This window comes from Propithecus coquereli, unplaced genomic scaffold, assembly GCF_000956105.1.
Source record: "Propithecus coquereli isolate 6110/MARCELLA unplaced genomic scaffold, Pcoq_1.0 Scaffold10, whole genome shotgun sequence".
In the NCBI taxonomy this organism is placed as follows: Eukaryota; Metazoa; Chordata; class Mammalia; order Primates; family Indriidae; genus Propithecus; species Propithecus coquereli.
In genome coordinates, this window is record NW_012133858.1 from 4992388 (window position 1) to 5007951 (window position 15564).

General features: G+C 50.9%; 1 protein-coding gene across 1 annotated transcript in view; it reads right to left on the reverse strand.

Annotated features, from left to right (window-relative positions):
- The window catches only part of MYLK (myosin light chain kinase), a 191528-nt gene that overhangs the window by 84181 nt on the left and 91783 nt on the right, over nucleotides 1–15564 (reverse strand). The window contains exons 12-16 of the mRNA XM_012639620.1: nucleotides 9922–10059; nucleotides 7610–7807; nucleotides 6686–6935; nucleotides 942–1013; nucleotides 3–552 (exon numbers count right to left, since the gene is read on the reverse strand). Coding sequence (XP_012495074.1) covers nucleotides 3–552; nucleotides 942–1013; nucleotides 6686–6935; nucleotides 7610–7807; nucleotides 9922–10059 — 1208 coding nt within the window. The remainder of the gene's footprint in view (nucleotides 1–2; nucleotides 553–941; nucleotides 1014–6685; nucleotides 6936–7609; nucleotides 7808–9921; nucleotides 10060–15564) is intronic.

A 15564-nucleotide genomic window follows, 5' to 3' on the forward strand; every position in this document is an offset into this window, starting at 1 on the left:
GCATTCAAGGCCTCAGGGCTGCTGCTACCATTTTCTGCTGGTAATTTCTTCTTGCTGCCTAGCACTGAGCGAAAATCCGGGGTAGCAGGTTTGGGAGGTGGCACTTTCTCAGGCACGGGGGTCTTGGGAGTCCCTTTCTTGGCCAGGACAGAGCGGAAGTCAACCTGCTGGGGGCTATGTACCTTCCTCTCTTCCTCCGTCACAGTCTTTGGCTTTACTTGCCGCTGCAGGTTGGCGCGGAAATCCATCTGCTCAGCTGGGATCTCCTTCAAGTCTTCTTCTGACACAGTCTTGGTACTCACCTTCTTCCCCAGGAGGTCACGGAAGTCCAGCTGCTCTACCTCCTGCTGGCGGATGGCCTCCTCCGTGTGCTGCCTGGTCTCCACGCGCCTCTTCAGCACCCCCCGCACGTCCTCACCGTCTTCCTCCTCTGGCCAACCCTGCCCTCTTGCCAGCCAGCTGGGCCTCAGGGTCCCATAGTGATCACCACTGCCACCATCAGCGCCAGCTTCTCCACCACAGAGGCCCTCACAGCTGGCAGGCTCCCTCCCCCTGCAACCAGTGGAGGGAAAAAGGAAAGTAGCAGGAGGAAAGGGGCTGGGTAAGAAAGAACGTCAGGGGAGAGCAAATCCCTGAGGGCGGAGGGCAGAGAGGAGGGGCGAGGGAGGGGGCTGGCCAGGCTGTGTTTATAGAAGGGAACATTGGTGAGAGGCGCTCACTCGCCTAGTTGGTTTATTACATCGGTAATGACTTCAGTAGCCTTATAAGGGTGTGTGCAAAAAAAAGAAAAATCACCCCCTCCTTTCCCCTCCTCTCCCTCCCTCATTCCCCTCCAATCTCTCCCTTTTGGCTTTGGCAGCCTCTGCTGGAGGATACGAACACTCTGGGGATGCTGGGCTGGGGCAGGGGTGCCTGGCGGGGCAGCTCCTGGGGGCACTCACCGTGGGGGGGCTCTGGCAGGGCTGCTCTGTAGCATCAGTGACACCTGGCAGCTGCATTCGCCAACCCGGTTCCTGAGGAATTCCAAAGATCAGTGAAAACCAAGAAGCTGTCTGGGCAAAGGGCCAGCTCAGCATGGACTTGGTCACAGGCTGCCAGCCACCGGGGAAGATGGAAGTCACCAGCTTAGCTGTGACGTCCACCCAGAGTTAGGTTTAGGGCAGGGCCCTCTCACCCTGTGGTTACCTTTTATTTTCCCGGCTCTTGTTTAAAAAGAAGAAAAAGGAATCTCTGGACAACAGCTAAGACAGGCATCTAGAAGTAGGAATACTTTTCTAAGTGTATTATATAACACAATCAGTCAGTCATTCAATCAATAAGAGGAGAAGAATAAAGGCTAACCCTGCTGGGGTCCGCAGTCAGACCTGGTTAGCCTGCCCAGTGACCTTGACTCTGACTCCCTGCTCCCTTAACACAGAGGCGGGCACTTCCCCTCGACCTCTCGGGAATACAGCACCCCCAAACTCTACTTACTGGCAATGCCCCTAGGTCAGAATTTTGTGCGTTAAAAACCTAACAGGTGTTTCTCTACATGGGTGGCCCTTTCTCTTCTTCCTTCAGGTGGGGAGGGCTCTGGATCCTTCATGTCCATAAAACTGTTTGCCCTCCCAGCGGTGGCGCAACTGAGGCCCCTCTGCTCTGGGGAGAGATTGGAAGGGTTTACAGCCGACCAGCCCGCCAGCCCCTCAAGGCTGCCATCTGCTGGCGTTTCTGAGCTCTGAACAGCCGAGAAAGTTCTGCTCAGGCTGGGGGAGGAGTGGGACAGGCCTGAGAGCCAGAGGGGACTCTTGGTGGCCACAAGGACTGCATTTTATGCAGCACCCTCGAGCCTTCATATGTCCACACCTGTTGTTTTCCTTGTTCCCCACAATGCCAGGGAGGTGCGGAGCATGGCCGTGCCCCATTGAAAGATAAGGAAAGCAGGCTCAGGGGTGGACCCTCGGGGGTCTCGACATCTCATCCCACTCATTCTCCAGTTTACAGCCCTGTCACTAGCACTCAGCCCCGGTGGCAGCTGTGCCAAGCTCTGTGACAGGTTCCTCATATGATCCATCTCATTTTATCTCAGGATAGCTCTGTGAAGTTGGAGTCAGCACTGTTTTTAAAGGGTAAGAAAAACAAGTTAATAAAGGTTAAGCAATTTGCCTGAACTCACAGAGCTAACTAGTGGGGAAAGAGCTGGGGACCTGTGACCTCTGTACCCTGTCCCACAGTACTCATCAGAATAAATCTGTTCTGGGATCCGTGTGTGTTTGTGTGTGTCTACGTGCATATGTACATATCAGCCATACATTTGGATACAAACATACATGGGGTCTATCTGGCAGACACCTGTACCTGGAGGTCCGTGTTTGAGAATACCTGTGTGTGCATGAGTCATCCCCACATGGACAGACATCGGGGCATGTGTTCCTGTATGTTCTGCTGATGTGTGTGGGTGTCCACCTCACTCTGCCTGGCCTCCCTCCCAACGGGCCCATGGAGTGGCATGCGATCCTCAGGGCGCCTGGTGGTTGCTGCTCACCCCTGGGCACTGGGACCCGTTTGAAGCAAGGAGAGGTCAATTTTGCTACCCTCTAACCCTCTCTCACCCGCTGGGGCTCCCTCTTTCTTCCCTCTCCCCAGTGCCCTCGCACTGTCCCAGGCTGTGCCACTGTAGGTGCCTTCCTGGCTGCCTTAGCTCTTTTCCTCCTCTCTCTTCCCCGGCCAGCCAACCCACAGCCATCCTGTCCTGCTGCCCCCCTCAGTGCTCAGGCTCTCAGGGAGCACAGATTGAAGGTTCAGGGAGCCTCATGTCTGGAGAATGTCAGGGCCCAGGGTGCCCCTTCGCTCAACAAACAGCAATGAGAAGCCTCGTTAGTGTCAGGCCCTGAGGCCCTCAGAGCACTCTGAGCTCTCGACACTCAGAAAGGCTGATGGAGTTTGGGTCAACTTGTAGAATAACCACGCAAAGGCGTGCTGGGTCAAGGCCCAGACCCTGGCACCTGCTTCTGCCAGGCTGCTGGCCAGTGTTAGGCCATTCCTTTCCCCCTTTTCTTTCAAGCTTAACGCAGTGGTGCCCAGGTTTGGCGTGGAGCCGGAAGACGAGATGCTCAAGGACTGTGTTTGCCCAAAAGCCCTTGTCAACATCTCCTCAGCTGAGCTTCCTTCCATCACCAGTGGAACACAGCCCAGATGCAAACAGCAGGAGCAGACACTGCCTAGATGGCCACGCTTTTCCCCAGCCCGACCCTGCAGAGGCTCTGAATGGTGGGGCCCTGCCCATGGGCTGGAGTAAGGCGTCTCTCCACATGGGGAAGCTGTAAGGGCTTCTGTCGTCTTCCATGACCTGCCCTCAAGGCAGAGAGCACAGACTCAGATAAGCCTCTCAAGGCCTCCTGCTCAATTCACCTGCAGGGCTCACCCTGTGGCACCCTGCAGTCTGAAGGGGCCGAGGAAGGTGGAGAACTTGGGATCCCATGGCTGGACCACTAAGTGGATCATCCCTTGTGGGGGCAATCTAGGGGTAACTATTTCCACAGCCATAAACTTAAATCTCTGCTGGGCCTTTAAGGCAAATCACGGGTTCACAGGCTGAACTCTGTAGGTTCAGCCTACAGAGTTCAGAGGGGCCTCCTGCCTGGGACCCACGTGCCAGATAATCTAACCAGATGGAACAGTGTTTTGGGGCTGTCTCCGACATTTGCACACACCCAGTTACAAAATCATGTCTGGGCTGAGGAGGAGGCCCCATCCCAGGTGCTGCCACGGAGTAAGAACACGGGGCTATCACCTATATATTGCATCTTTCACAAACTAACAGAGCCCGTTTGCCCCTGCTTCCCAAGCCCTGAATAAGAAGCCCACACTTCAGTTACAAAGCCCTGGATCCTGTCCCACTCGGAATCATTCGTCTCTGGGATGGATTTTATATGCAAAATTAGTTTAAAGAACTAATTTCCTGGCAAGTATCAATTTTTCAACCATTTCAGCTATAATTGGGAGCTGACTTTTTGACATTTGCCCTTTTGGTGCAGGAGATAAAAGCTAGGGAAAGGAAGGGAGATAGAAACTAGCCACCTACACTTGCCTTACAACTTTAGCAGGGACAGACAGGATTTGCCCCCCACCACCCGGCACACCTGAACCCTGGCTTCCTTGTAGCCACCCAGCCACCCCCCTAAAAAGGCGCCCTGCCCTGGGTCTAGGGTCTGACTCCTGTCAGGACGAGAAAAGCAGCAGAAGCGAGGCCACTGGCAACCTGGCACACACTCCCCAGGAGAACTCTCCACCGACTTCCTCCTTCTCAACTGGGGACAAAGCCAAGGCTAGGACAACAGCCTCCCAAAGGAATAAAGAGGCTGGACTTTTGGGAGGAAGTAGAGGCAAGGGCGCACGGGTGGAGACTCCGGCGTGGTTGATTTCCCAGGTACTCCAAGTTGAACTTGAGAGAAGCTTCTCATGCTGGGCCGTGAGGAATGGAAGAGCACCTGATTTAAGTCAGAAGACGAGGGTTTGAACTTGGGCTCTGCTCCTCGCCTTTGGGTGGCCATGAGCAAGTCCATGACCCTGAGACCTCAGTTTCCCCCGTTATTAAATGAGGATGAGGCTAGATAACTTCTGATGTCCTTCCCAGCTGGGACAGTCTAAGTTTTATGACTGTCCCCAACTGGCCCCAGACAGTCTGCCTGCTGGCCTCCCAGTGCAGCCCTCCTCTCTGGCCTGGCAAATTTCCCATAGCCCTTTGCTTTGCTATACCCCTTCCCCACCCTTTCCTCTCAGCATGTTCAACAGCAAAGCCTGTTCTCATTTGCCAAGACTCAGCCTTGCTTTTCTCCTCAAAACCCAGAGAAAGCTCATCTCCTCTAGGATGTCTGGCTTGAGTAACGTGAGTATTGTCTCACAGTACTCCTTCTATACAGACAAGCTGGTTGGCAAGTATTTTTACACATCATCAGTTTCCATTCTTTGTACTGGCCTAGGGAACCAGAGTGTCCCTTCTCCCCATTTTGGAGGCAGAGTTGCCTTCCTGGTAACAACTAGCTCAGGCATCAGGCTGAGATAGTTGCTGTGTTCTGAACATACTGCTAATGGTAGTGGGTGACCCGCAGCCTGTGCCATCCCATCAGCTGACCACAGCCATGTCATTGAGCTCAGGTGAGATTCGTTGAGCCTTGTCCAGCTCAGCAGAACTTCCTAGCAGACCCAACAACTCCTAAGAAATAATAAATGGCTTTTAAAAAATGGCTACATTAAAAATGCCACTAAGTATTGGGGTGGTTTGTTATATAGAAAAAGCTAGCAGACACGTGTGTGAAGCACATACCCAGAAAGGACCCAAGGGGACAGGATATACACTGGGTTTGCAACTATTGTAGGCACAACTCTCCATCACGGCAGCAGCCTTGGCATTTAGCTAGAGAGCCTGTTTGTAGCTCAGAGCCGTAAACACGAGAGGCTCAATAGTGGGAAGTGACCAAGTCCCGGAGAGAAAGCCCCTTGCAGAGTGGTCAGGCACCCAAGCCAGGGCAGGTCTAACCATCCTCAGCATGTGGCACAATTTCCTACTTGTAGGTTAAGTGTAGACAAGTGCTTTTCTTCAACGTTTATGCCAACCCCAGGACCAAGGGCAGGCATTCTATCTCCATCAATCCAGGGCTGGCATAGAATTTCAAAGGTTGGAGCATTTTAAAGGACATTTCTGAATCACATTCATTTACAAAATAGTTACCAAATGCTAACTATGGGCCAGACACTGTTCCAGGCCTGGGAACATAGCAGTGTGCTTCAGAGAGCTGACCTTCCAGTGTACCCTAGCAAGACCTTGAAAAGCTGAGAAAAAAAGGAATGGAGAAAGTTAACCTCCCTGCAGTGGTCTTAAAATGTCTACAAATTATCTGACACTCCTCTCTCCAAAGGTGGAAAGCAATTCCCCTCCCCTTGAGCATGGGCTGTATGGAGTGACTCACTTCTAACAAACAGGAAGTTGGAAGTGATGACGTGTGACTTCCAAGGGTAAGTTGTAAGAGACATTGCAGGCTCCAACTGGTGTTCTCTTTTAGATCACTGGCTCTGGGGAACCCAGCTGCCATGTCATGAGGACACTCAAGCAGCCCTGTGAGGGGCCCCCAAGGCAAGGAGCTGAGGCTCCTGCCAACAGGCATGTGAGTGAGCCACCCCGGAAGCAGCTTCTCCAGTGTCAGCCAAGCCTTCCGAGACTGCAGCCCCTGCTGACATCTTGACCTCAACTTCAAAATCATCCAGCTAAGCTGCTTCCAAATTCCCAGCCCACAGAAACTGTGAGATAATAAATGTCTGTTGTTTCAAGCTGCTAAGTGTTGGGGTAACTTGTTACAGAGCAATAGATAACGAATACGTTCCCTCTATCCTCCTACTTTTCCCACTTTAATCCATCCCCTCCTCCTTCATATCTTCCATACACCACACATTGGGGGAGCAAAATCCAGGATATAATAAGGCCGAAGATTTGGGGAAACGGAGCTCAGAAGGGAAGGTTTCAAGGCACATCTGCTACACTGAAGAGGAAGAAACCAGCTGTCAGCAGCACGGGGCCTGCACTTGCTTTACTCTGAAGTCCAAGCCCCACACCAGTCTGTGCGTCCCCCAGCTTCCCAGACCCAGGTGAGGGGCACTAGGAATGTGGGGGTGCGGGAGTGAGGGAGGCTGGCGGGCCATGCAGACTCACTTGAGCAGGATCTCATACTGGCCGGCGTGCCAGGGCTGCACGTTCCTTAGAACCAGGGTGAACACGTCCTCATTCTGCAGCACCTCGAAGTGGCCAGTGTCTTTGGAGAGGGCTTTGCCATCTCGGAGCCAGTGCACAGTAGGAAAGGGGTCACCAGCTATGGCGCAGGAGATGAGGACACTCTGGCCCAGGGAGGCTGTGACCGAGCGAGGCTTGCTGATGAACCAGGGCTGGGTGCCATCGTGAGGCTCTGGAAGTTGGCAAAGGACAAAGCTAGAGTGGGAGGCCCTTCAGCAGGCAGCGTCCACTCAACTCCCATGGTGTGAAGGGTGGGAAGCCAGCGCGTCACCCAAGTAACAGCTTGTCCAGAAATCACTTTGGTTGGATGTATACCTGCAGCACATCCTTCTCTTTGCAAATCTGTCTTGTCACATTCTCAGAGGACAATATTAACAGGAATTTGTATATCTGAAGCAAGGGGAGATAGTGCAGAAGGCAGAGGGACATTGGGCTGGGTGCTAACGATCGGCGTCAGGTGCGTATGATTAAGAGGCTCACTTTACATGTGCTTAACTTGCCTCTCCTCTTAAATGTAAGTTCCCTGATGACGAGGACCCTGACAAGCTCACAACTCACCTCAAAAGCTATCACTGCCAAACTGTTAAGTGTATTACTTAGCACTCATGCAGCTTGTCACCAGTAACCCAGACAGGGCAGGGATTTCAGAAAGCTGGGAAGGGCAGCCCCACCTGGCCAGAGCTTGCGATACAGGATAGGGAGCTGACCTCTGGGCTGGGATGGGACCCAGGGAGCAGACGGTCCACAGTGGGAGCAAAGCAGGCTCACATGGCTTCCTCGCCTCCATGTCACTTTTGGACAGGCCACGGCAGGACTCCCCCCCCACCTGCTCCTCGTGGGCCTCACCTTGCACCGTGAGCACGGCCTGGGTGCGGACCTCTCCGGCGCTGTTCCAGGCCTCGCAGGTATACGTGCCTGTGTCCTCTGGAAACACCTCCTGGATACAAAGGCTGTGCAGAGTGCCTCTCTGTTCAAAGTGGAAGTCCTCTGACTCCTGGATCTCATTCCCGTTGTGAAGCCAGATGACCTCAGGGGGAGGATTCCCTAAATGGGGAAGAGGGCGGGGGTGACTGTTCAGGGAGGTCCTTCCCTGGCCATGTGGCAGCTCTGCACTTGTTGCTGTAATAGTGTATAAATGCTCTACCGAACTCTCTACACTTCAGTTTTCCCATAAAATAGGGATCCTAACAGCATCCACCTTGTAGGTTTGTTGGGAGGACTAAACGAGTTCACCAAACCCCCTTAGCAGCCCATCAAGACAGCAGATTAGAAGAGCATCTGGCACAAAGAAAACACTCAATGCTGTTCATCGGAATTATTGAACAACAGATTTGGAGAAACTAGAAAGAATTCAGATGCAAAAATATGATTTAAGAGATGAAAAAGAAAACCCAGGAAGAATGGTTTTCAAAATTAGAATTCAAACTGCTTGAGAACACAAAAGGGGTAACCAGATTCCTGGGCTGTAGCTGAACACATTTTCTGCTCTGCGCTGCTTCACGTGGTGCATCCACATGCCGGCGATGGGAACTTCCTGGTAGCTCCCTTGCAAATTTTCACCAGAAAGAGAGCTCAGTTAGCGTTTCATTTTGCTACCATACAAATGTCGCCCCAGGGTAAAGATGAGCACCGGCTTGCCAGGATTTCCAAACACGGCTCTTAGTGGACCACATTTTTAGGTTTTACTAGTTTATTTTTCTGGGCAATTTGTGTAGATTTGCTGGGGCATAAAACAATGACCATCTGTAAGGGCTTCCTCTCATGGAAGAGCTGAGACATTAGGTTCTGCTTCCAGGGAGCAAGACCCCTGACGTGGGCTGCTGAGGCAGGTTGTGTGGCACCAGGTCCTGGGAGGCTCAAGAGAGAGCAGACGGACATCTGTCTGCCATGGGTCAGATGTCACACACCTGGAGAGCAGGTGCAGACTCAGTGCACAGCATGGTGAGTGTGGACAGGCCCTCTGCCTGGGACTGTCACGGGATGGCCTCCAGCCTGTAGGAACAAACAGTCTATCCGAGCATCCCCAAAACGGGGAGCCCCCCGGTTCTTGCACAGCTCATCTTTATTGCTTCCGGGATGTCAGGCAGGGACCAAATCTAGCGGCAGAGAAGCTGGGGACTGGGGTGGGGGGAAAGGGACTGCAGGAAAACACAGCTAACAACCACAAAGAGCAGGAACTTGAGGTTTTGAGGCACACATACCTGTGGGGCTGCAACTTTCTTATAACACCTGTCAGTCATGTATATCAATCATCTGGTAACATCCCACACCTCCTGTATGCCCTTCCCCGGACCAGGCCAATAAAAGGAAACCACCTGGGAGTCCTCAACGTCTTTCTTCACTCGTGGAGACTGACCTGTTCCTCTCTGGAACGTACTCTCGCTTTGCATAGCTCCCTTCTTTTCTGCAACGAAAGCTGTTTCTGTGGAATTGCTTCCTGTCTGTGGTCACTCTGTGACATAGGCCTGCTTGTAAATTGTTCAAGCAAGGAGCCAAAGAACCAGAACAATAGTCTGCCAAGAGGCTGGACCTGACATGCAACTCAAGAGGAACTAAAAAACTAGGAAAGTGACCTCCAGGCTGTCATAGGCACTGATCAGTGGCCAAGAAACACTTATGCACTAATGGCAAAGTACAGCTGCCCCAGCCATGAGTGCAGTGCCAGGAGCTTCCCTGGGCTTCTCTTGCTCACCTCTAGCAACGACTGTGACATCTCAGACCACGATGCTAATCACATGTTCTTGTTGCCCTGCCTCTGTATTAGAAGGACCTCTGCCTCATCTTCTCACCTTAAAATTTGACTAGAGCAATTGAGATGATCATCTGAGAATTGGGAAGTTCTCACATAATTTGGTTTTGTACCAGTCTTCAGAACCTTCCAGCTACATTGGTCACACTATGTTTTCAAATCAACCCCTCACCAGTCTAACTATGGCTATCTTCTTCTCCTGCACCATTGAACCCTGAATCCAGAAAATCTTACTCAGAGAAGGCAGAAAATAGAGGCCAAGAGTCTCTACTTCTTTGGGTCTATTTCCTGATGGTCCCATCTGATTTTCTGGTAGATCAATGATCTCAGCAGGCCCTCAGGGAGCAGTACTCATTGCGATCATGCCCATTTTCACACATGCCCCGAAGAGAGAGACGCAGAGACAGACCTGACACCTGGACCGTCATGGTGACCTGGCTTCCATCCATGACTTTGAGATCAGAGAGGCCCTGCAGGAAGACAGGTGTGACGGGCCTGCTGGGAGCCACGGGCAGAACGTATTCACTCTTCCTATCGCTCTTCTTTTCTGTGTGGTAGACAACGGAATGTGGGGTGAACATTCATTCATTCAACAAACACAGAATAAATGTCCACTTGGTACATGACTGTGTTGATGCCAAGGTTCCTACCAGACATTGACAGCTAACAGATAAAGAGTGTTTGGAGGCCCTGGAGGTCATCAGGAACAAAATGTGCCCTGTTTCTCTGGTTGGCATGACAATACTCTTGCCCGATAGCAGGGAACGAACAATGACTCTATAGAGCCACGCCCAATCTAGGCTCTGGTTCCTCCAGAGAACTTCAAGGGGGGAAGCTAACACTTGCCATCTTATGAGATTTTTTTTTAAAATTTTATTTACTCTTTTGGATAAGTGATACATGGCACAAAATTCAAAAGGTACCAAAGAGTATGTGTAAAATGTCCCTCCCACCTGTCACCCGGGCTACCAATTATCTCTCCCCAGATGCAACCAATTTTCATTTTCTTGTTCATCTTGCCAGAGAAAATCTATGTATGTAACATACAGAAGAAAATAGATATTTTTAAATTTTCTTCACCTTTAAAAAATATACTATGCATGATGATTGGCATCTTGCTTTTTAACTTAATATATTTTTTGTCTCTCATAAAACAGAACTGAAGAGCTTCCCTATCGGTTGTGTGGTGCTCTATTGCCATCCTAGGTTATTTTAAGCACCCCAAGAAAGCCAAAGACACTGCACTCATTAGAATGGCTAAAATTAAAAAGATCATCCCAAGAACTGGTGTTGGTGAGGATGTGGAGCAAACTGCAGTTCTCATGTACTGCTGGTGGGAGTGTAAAACGGTACAGAGCCTTTTGAAAACAGTTTGGCGGTTTCTTAAAAAGTTAAACATACACTTTCCTTATGATCCAGACATTCTACTCTGGGTATGTACCCAAGAGAAATGAAAGTACGGGTTCACACAAAGACTTGTATACAAACATTCATAGCAGCTTCTTTCACAATACCCCCAAATGGACATGACCCAAATGTCTATCAACATGTAAGTAAATGAGCTATAACATATCCATACAATGGAATACTATTCAGCAACAAAAAAGAATGAGCTATTGAGAGACATCATAGCAGGGATGGATTTCACAATAATTATGTTGAATAAAAGAAATCAAAGAAGGAGTTCTATTTATAAAAAATTCTAGAAAATGCAAAGTATAGTGACAGAAAGCAGATCGGTGCTTGTGTGGGGCAGGAGACGGGGGGGCGGGGCTGGATTATAAAGGGGCATCAGGAAACATTTGGGGGTGATAGAGAAGTTCACTTTCTAAAATCACAGTGACGGTTTCATTCATGTATACATATGTCAAAACTAATCAAATGAAACACCTTAAATATATGCAGTTTATTGTATATCAATAATACCCTGATAAAAGCTGGGAGGAAAAAAATCAGCCTCTCTAAGAGAGGGAGAGAGGGAGGAAGGGAGAGAGGGTGGGGGAGGGAGCGCGCCAGCGAGTCAAGGACGAAAACTAGAGCACCGTTCTGGGTGCAGGGCTGGCCCCTCACTCCATTCAGTCCCCTGTGGAGACGGATGAACAAAGAGGACTCTCACCACTCTTGGAATCCTTCCCCACCTGGGCCTGCCCTGCCTACAGGAGCGGAAGGGGAGGAGGCCACAGAGTGCCTGGCCGGTGGTCTCCTTCCCACACAGCACAGCTGGGGGCGGGATGAGCCCACACCTGCCTAGCTGCTGGTCTCTCCCAGGCCAGGCAGCTCTGACTTTCAATAATTCCCTTTTAGCTTTTTTGTTTTTTGGCAGGTGCAGCAGTTGAGATGGGGAGGGCTAGGCTAACTCTAACTTAAACTCTAAGTTTTCAGGGAAAGGGCCTCTAGTATTTTGGGTTCTTAAAAGCACAGGGCCACAAATACCAGACCTTCTTTAGGAAGCAGAGCCATGGGGCTGTGTTCCCAGGGCATGTTACATATCTGGGCAAGGCCTAACTCCAAAGCTGCCACCGAATGTTTATCTGTTGCCACTGAAGACAAAGTCAGGCCCACTGCAGAGCTCTCGACCTCAGCCTCTGGGAATGTGGGTGGGAGAGGCCAGGAAGGCCCAGGAGGCTGGAGAAAAACTCCCCCCAAAGCAGGTGTGGTCTGAAGAGCATGGAGCCTGAGTTTGAAAGCAGGTAACCCCACGATCCCCACAGAAGAGGGGAATTCTCAGGCCCCTCCTGCCCTCCGTGCCCCTGATGCAGGCATTGCAACCTTTGGCGGAGGGCAGGTGGGGGCCTTGGCAGAAGGCCCTGGGGGTGGGCTTGGGGGCCCAGTATTGGAAATGCAGAGATCCATCTCGTTCCTCTGACTGGGCTGCCGCGGTCAGGAAAGCTGGCTGCCTCGGGAGAGTTGAGGAATTTCCTGTCTCGCACAGACTGACGAGGCTTGAGGCTAGAGGACAAAATGTTTTCGCCCCTCCAGAGTACTCCCTGTTCCCCACTCTCTGCGGTTTGAGCCTGGGTCCCCAGCCTCAGAGAACCCCATAGAGATGTGCTCTAGGTCCTAGGCACTGCAGGACGCCAGCACCGCTAGCTCGCTCTTCTTCATGCCGGTGCAGTCTCCTCTTTGACCCCACCCTCCTCGCTCCTGCCCACAGCCTGTTTCCTGGCCTGGGGCTTCGGCAGAGCCAAGTTACCCTGGGGGTCTCAGGCACTGGGGACTAAAAACCTATCTGCTCCTTCCCCCCTGGGAGCTCAGAAGCGCGTGTGAGAGGGTGGCTTCTCACTGGTTCTCTGCAAGCCTGAGGTCTGTCTGCAGCTGTGGAGGGGACGGTGGCGCTGCACTGGAAACCTAGGATCTGGGGCCAGATCCTGGCCTCAGGCAGGTCCCTGCCTCTCTCTGAAGCTCACCTTCCTCCTCTGTCTCTAGGGGTACTCAGAGCGTCATCACAGGACTTTGGGGAGTTTTAAAGAGATACTATGTGAGAATACTTTGTGCAACTATGCGGTATCAATGAGAGCATCTGTACGAGGCTGGCCTGAGAACCGACTCAAACCCACCCACGGGGCTCGATTGCTCCTTGGGCTCATCAGCAGCACAAGAACCAGCGGGGACTGGGCCTCACCCACACGTTGCACACTCATTTTGTATGAGCTGAGGCAAGTACCGTTAGGAATACAAACGTGTGACTTAAAAATACCATGGGATATATCTCAAAGTAAATCGAGAACAAGCTTTCATGGCATCCCCAGGAGGAGATGAGTGGGAGAGACTGAACTTGGGGCAACTCAATTCAATCCAAAGGCAAACAAATTATTCTGGCTCATCTGTGGCCTATAGACTCAATCATTCTATGCTCACTCTTGTGCGGTCTTAGGTAAAATGAGACAGATGGAAACCGACATTCTTAACTCATGGCTCTACTGCGTGATCTAGGCAAGCTTCCCAACCTAAGCCTCAGTGTTCTCGCCTATAAATTGATGATGATAACACAATAATGATAAGTGTAAGGTATATATCATCAGTATAATGCACCAGCAGCACTGCAGGTTTTAGATTATTTAAAAAATAACATATGTAAGACAGCTAGAATAATAACCGGCACATAAGAAGTATAAAAATCAATGTTTTTTGACTTTCCTAGGCCAGCTGACTTCTTTGGCTGGGCAACTCTACCTGACAATAACTATTAATACAATGAGAAAAGTTCTCCAATCCAGGACTTTCACATATAATCATGCAGGAAGGGAATGAACAGCAGCCACTGAGATAAAATTACAACAATGATTCCTTACAAAATTCTAGGACTCTAAAGGATGTTCATGGCTCATTTGGTGTTATCCTCAGCATCCTTGGAAGCACTGTGCAGATGGGGTCCCTGTTTCATAGCGGAGGGAGCTGAGAAGGGGAGAGGGAAGCTCACCCGCCCTAAGATCCTGGGGCTGAAAAGGCCCAAGGGACGGGGATGCAGCTAGCCAGGTCCTGGTCTGGGCACTGTCCCTCATCTGTCCTGAGAACACAGGCAGGACCCCTCAATTTGGCGGGGAACTTTCTGTCGTGGGGCACGTTTGTGTTCGTGCCCAGAGCCACCAGTAAGCCACCGCGTCGCTTCTCTGTAGGTGTCCTTCAGCTTTCCTCCAGCACCGTCCTGGCTGGGGGCCAGGGTCGGAGGTGAGAGGCTCCAGTGGCAATGCCGTCTCTGGGAGCCTGAGCTTATGTCTCTGGGGAGAGCACGCACTGGCCGTGGCACACAAACAGCAAGGGGCAGTTCTCTGGGGCCCAGTGACAGACTTGCTAGCCAGCTTCAACGGGGCCAGACTAAATAGGTCCCAGGCTTTTCCCACAGCTGTGCTCCCTGCTGCTCTGCTGAGACCATGCCCGGAGAGGGCCGAGTCTGCCTGGCTGACCGGCCTAGGATTAAAGCTCTGAAGTGAACTCGTCTGTGGCTCTGGGGCTTGGCATTGGCCACTGCCTCCCCACTCACACACCGACTCCGTCATTCAGCTGATGCCACTGTGCCGTTTGAGAGGATGGAAAAGGGTCAGACCTGTCCTCTCGCGGGAAAGACAAGAACTAAGACTAAGAATAAATGGCTTATAAAGCAGTTTGCTGATGAGTGAAAATGGTGCCATAGAGACTAAAGCTGTTAATGGGACTTAAGAAAGGGAAGGAAGTAGGAGAAAGAACAGAACAGAGAGAGAAAAGAGAAAGAGGAGAGAGGGAATAGGGGTGGGGGAAGGAAGGGAAAGGGCAGGGGAGAGACAGACAGACAGACAGACAGGCAGGCAGATATGCATGTGCACGATCCACAGAGTTTTCCCTTCCTGGCCATTTTTGCTCTGTTTTTGACTCATTTTTCCCCCTATTGTTACCAGGGGTTTTTACAATGCAGTTTTCACTGATACCTGGGTTTAAATATAGCTCACATCAGTGGGACTCAAGAATTTTGCACATAAGTTAAAAAGGGTAAGACACAGACTCACGGAAACACCTTCGATCCCTGGTCGAGGTCCAAGCAACTGTACCTATGAGTACTGTCCACGGTATTTGTTGAGTATTTATTTATCAAGAGAAACTATTCCTCAGCTCACATATTCATAGCTCAGGAACACAGGTCAGTGACAAACTTCTTTGTAAATCAATCCAAAGAAATTCTTTATATTCTAAAATCAGTTTGCACTCTGAAAAGGTACCAGCTTTCCTCATCTCCTTAAAATCTTTCATGGAACCCTAATTTCTGTAGAAATCTGCATGTGCCTTCTTTCTTCGTTCAGCCACGGCAAACTTACAGAGAGCCGCAACCCCCAGGGACGCAACAAACGCTCCCACAATACGAAACCGCAGACGCCTGGCCAGGAGGACACGCATCTGAGGTTCCAGCAAAGCGCTGGTCACCCTGGTAGCCACTGTCCTCAATGGGTATGCCGACCTCAACACCTCCGTCCTGGCTGGTGGAGAAATCAACCACAAATGGTTGTTCTGGAAGACAGTCCCTAGTCATGAAATTAAATATTAAATTATTGCTCTAGTGAAGCAAAAGTTAAAAAAAAAAAAA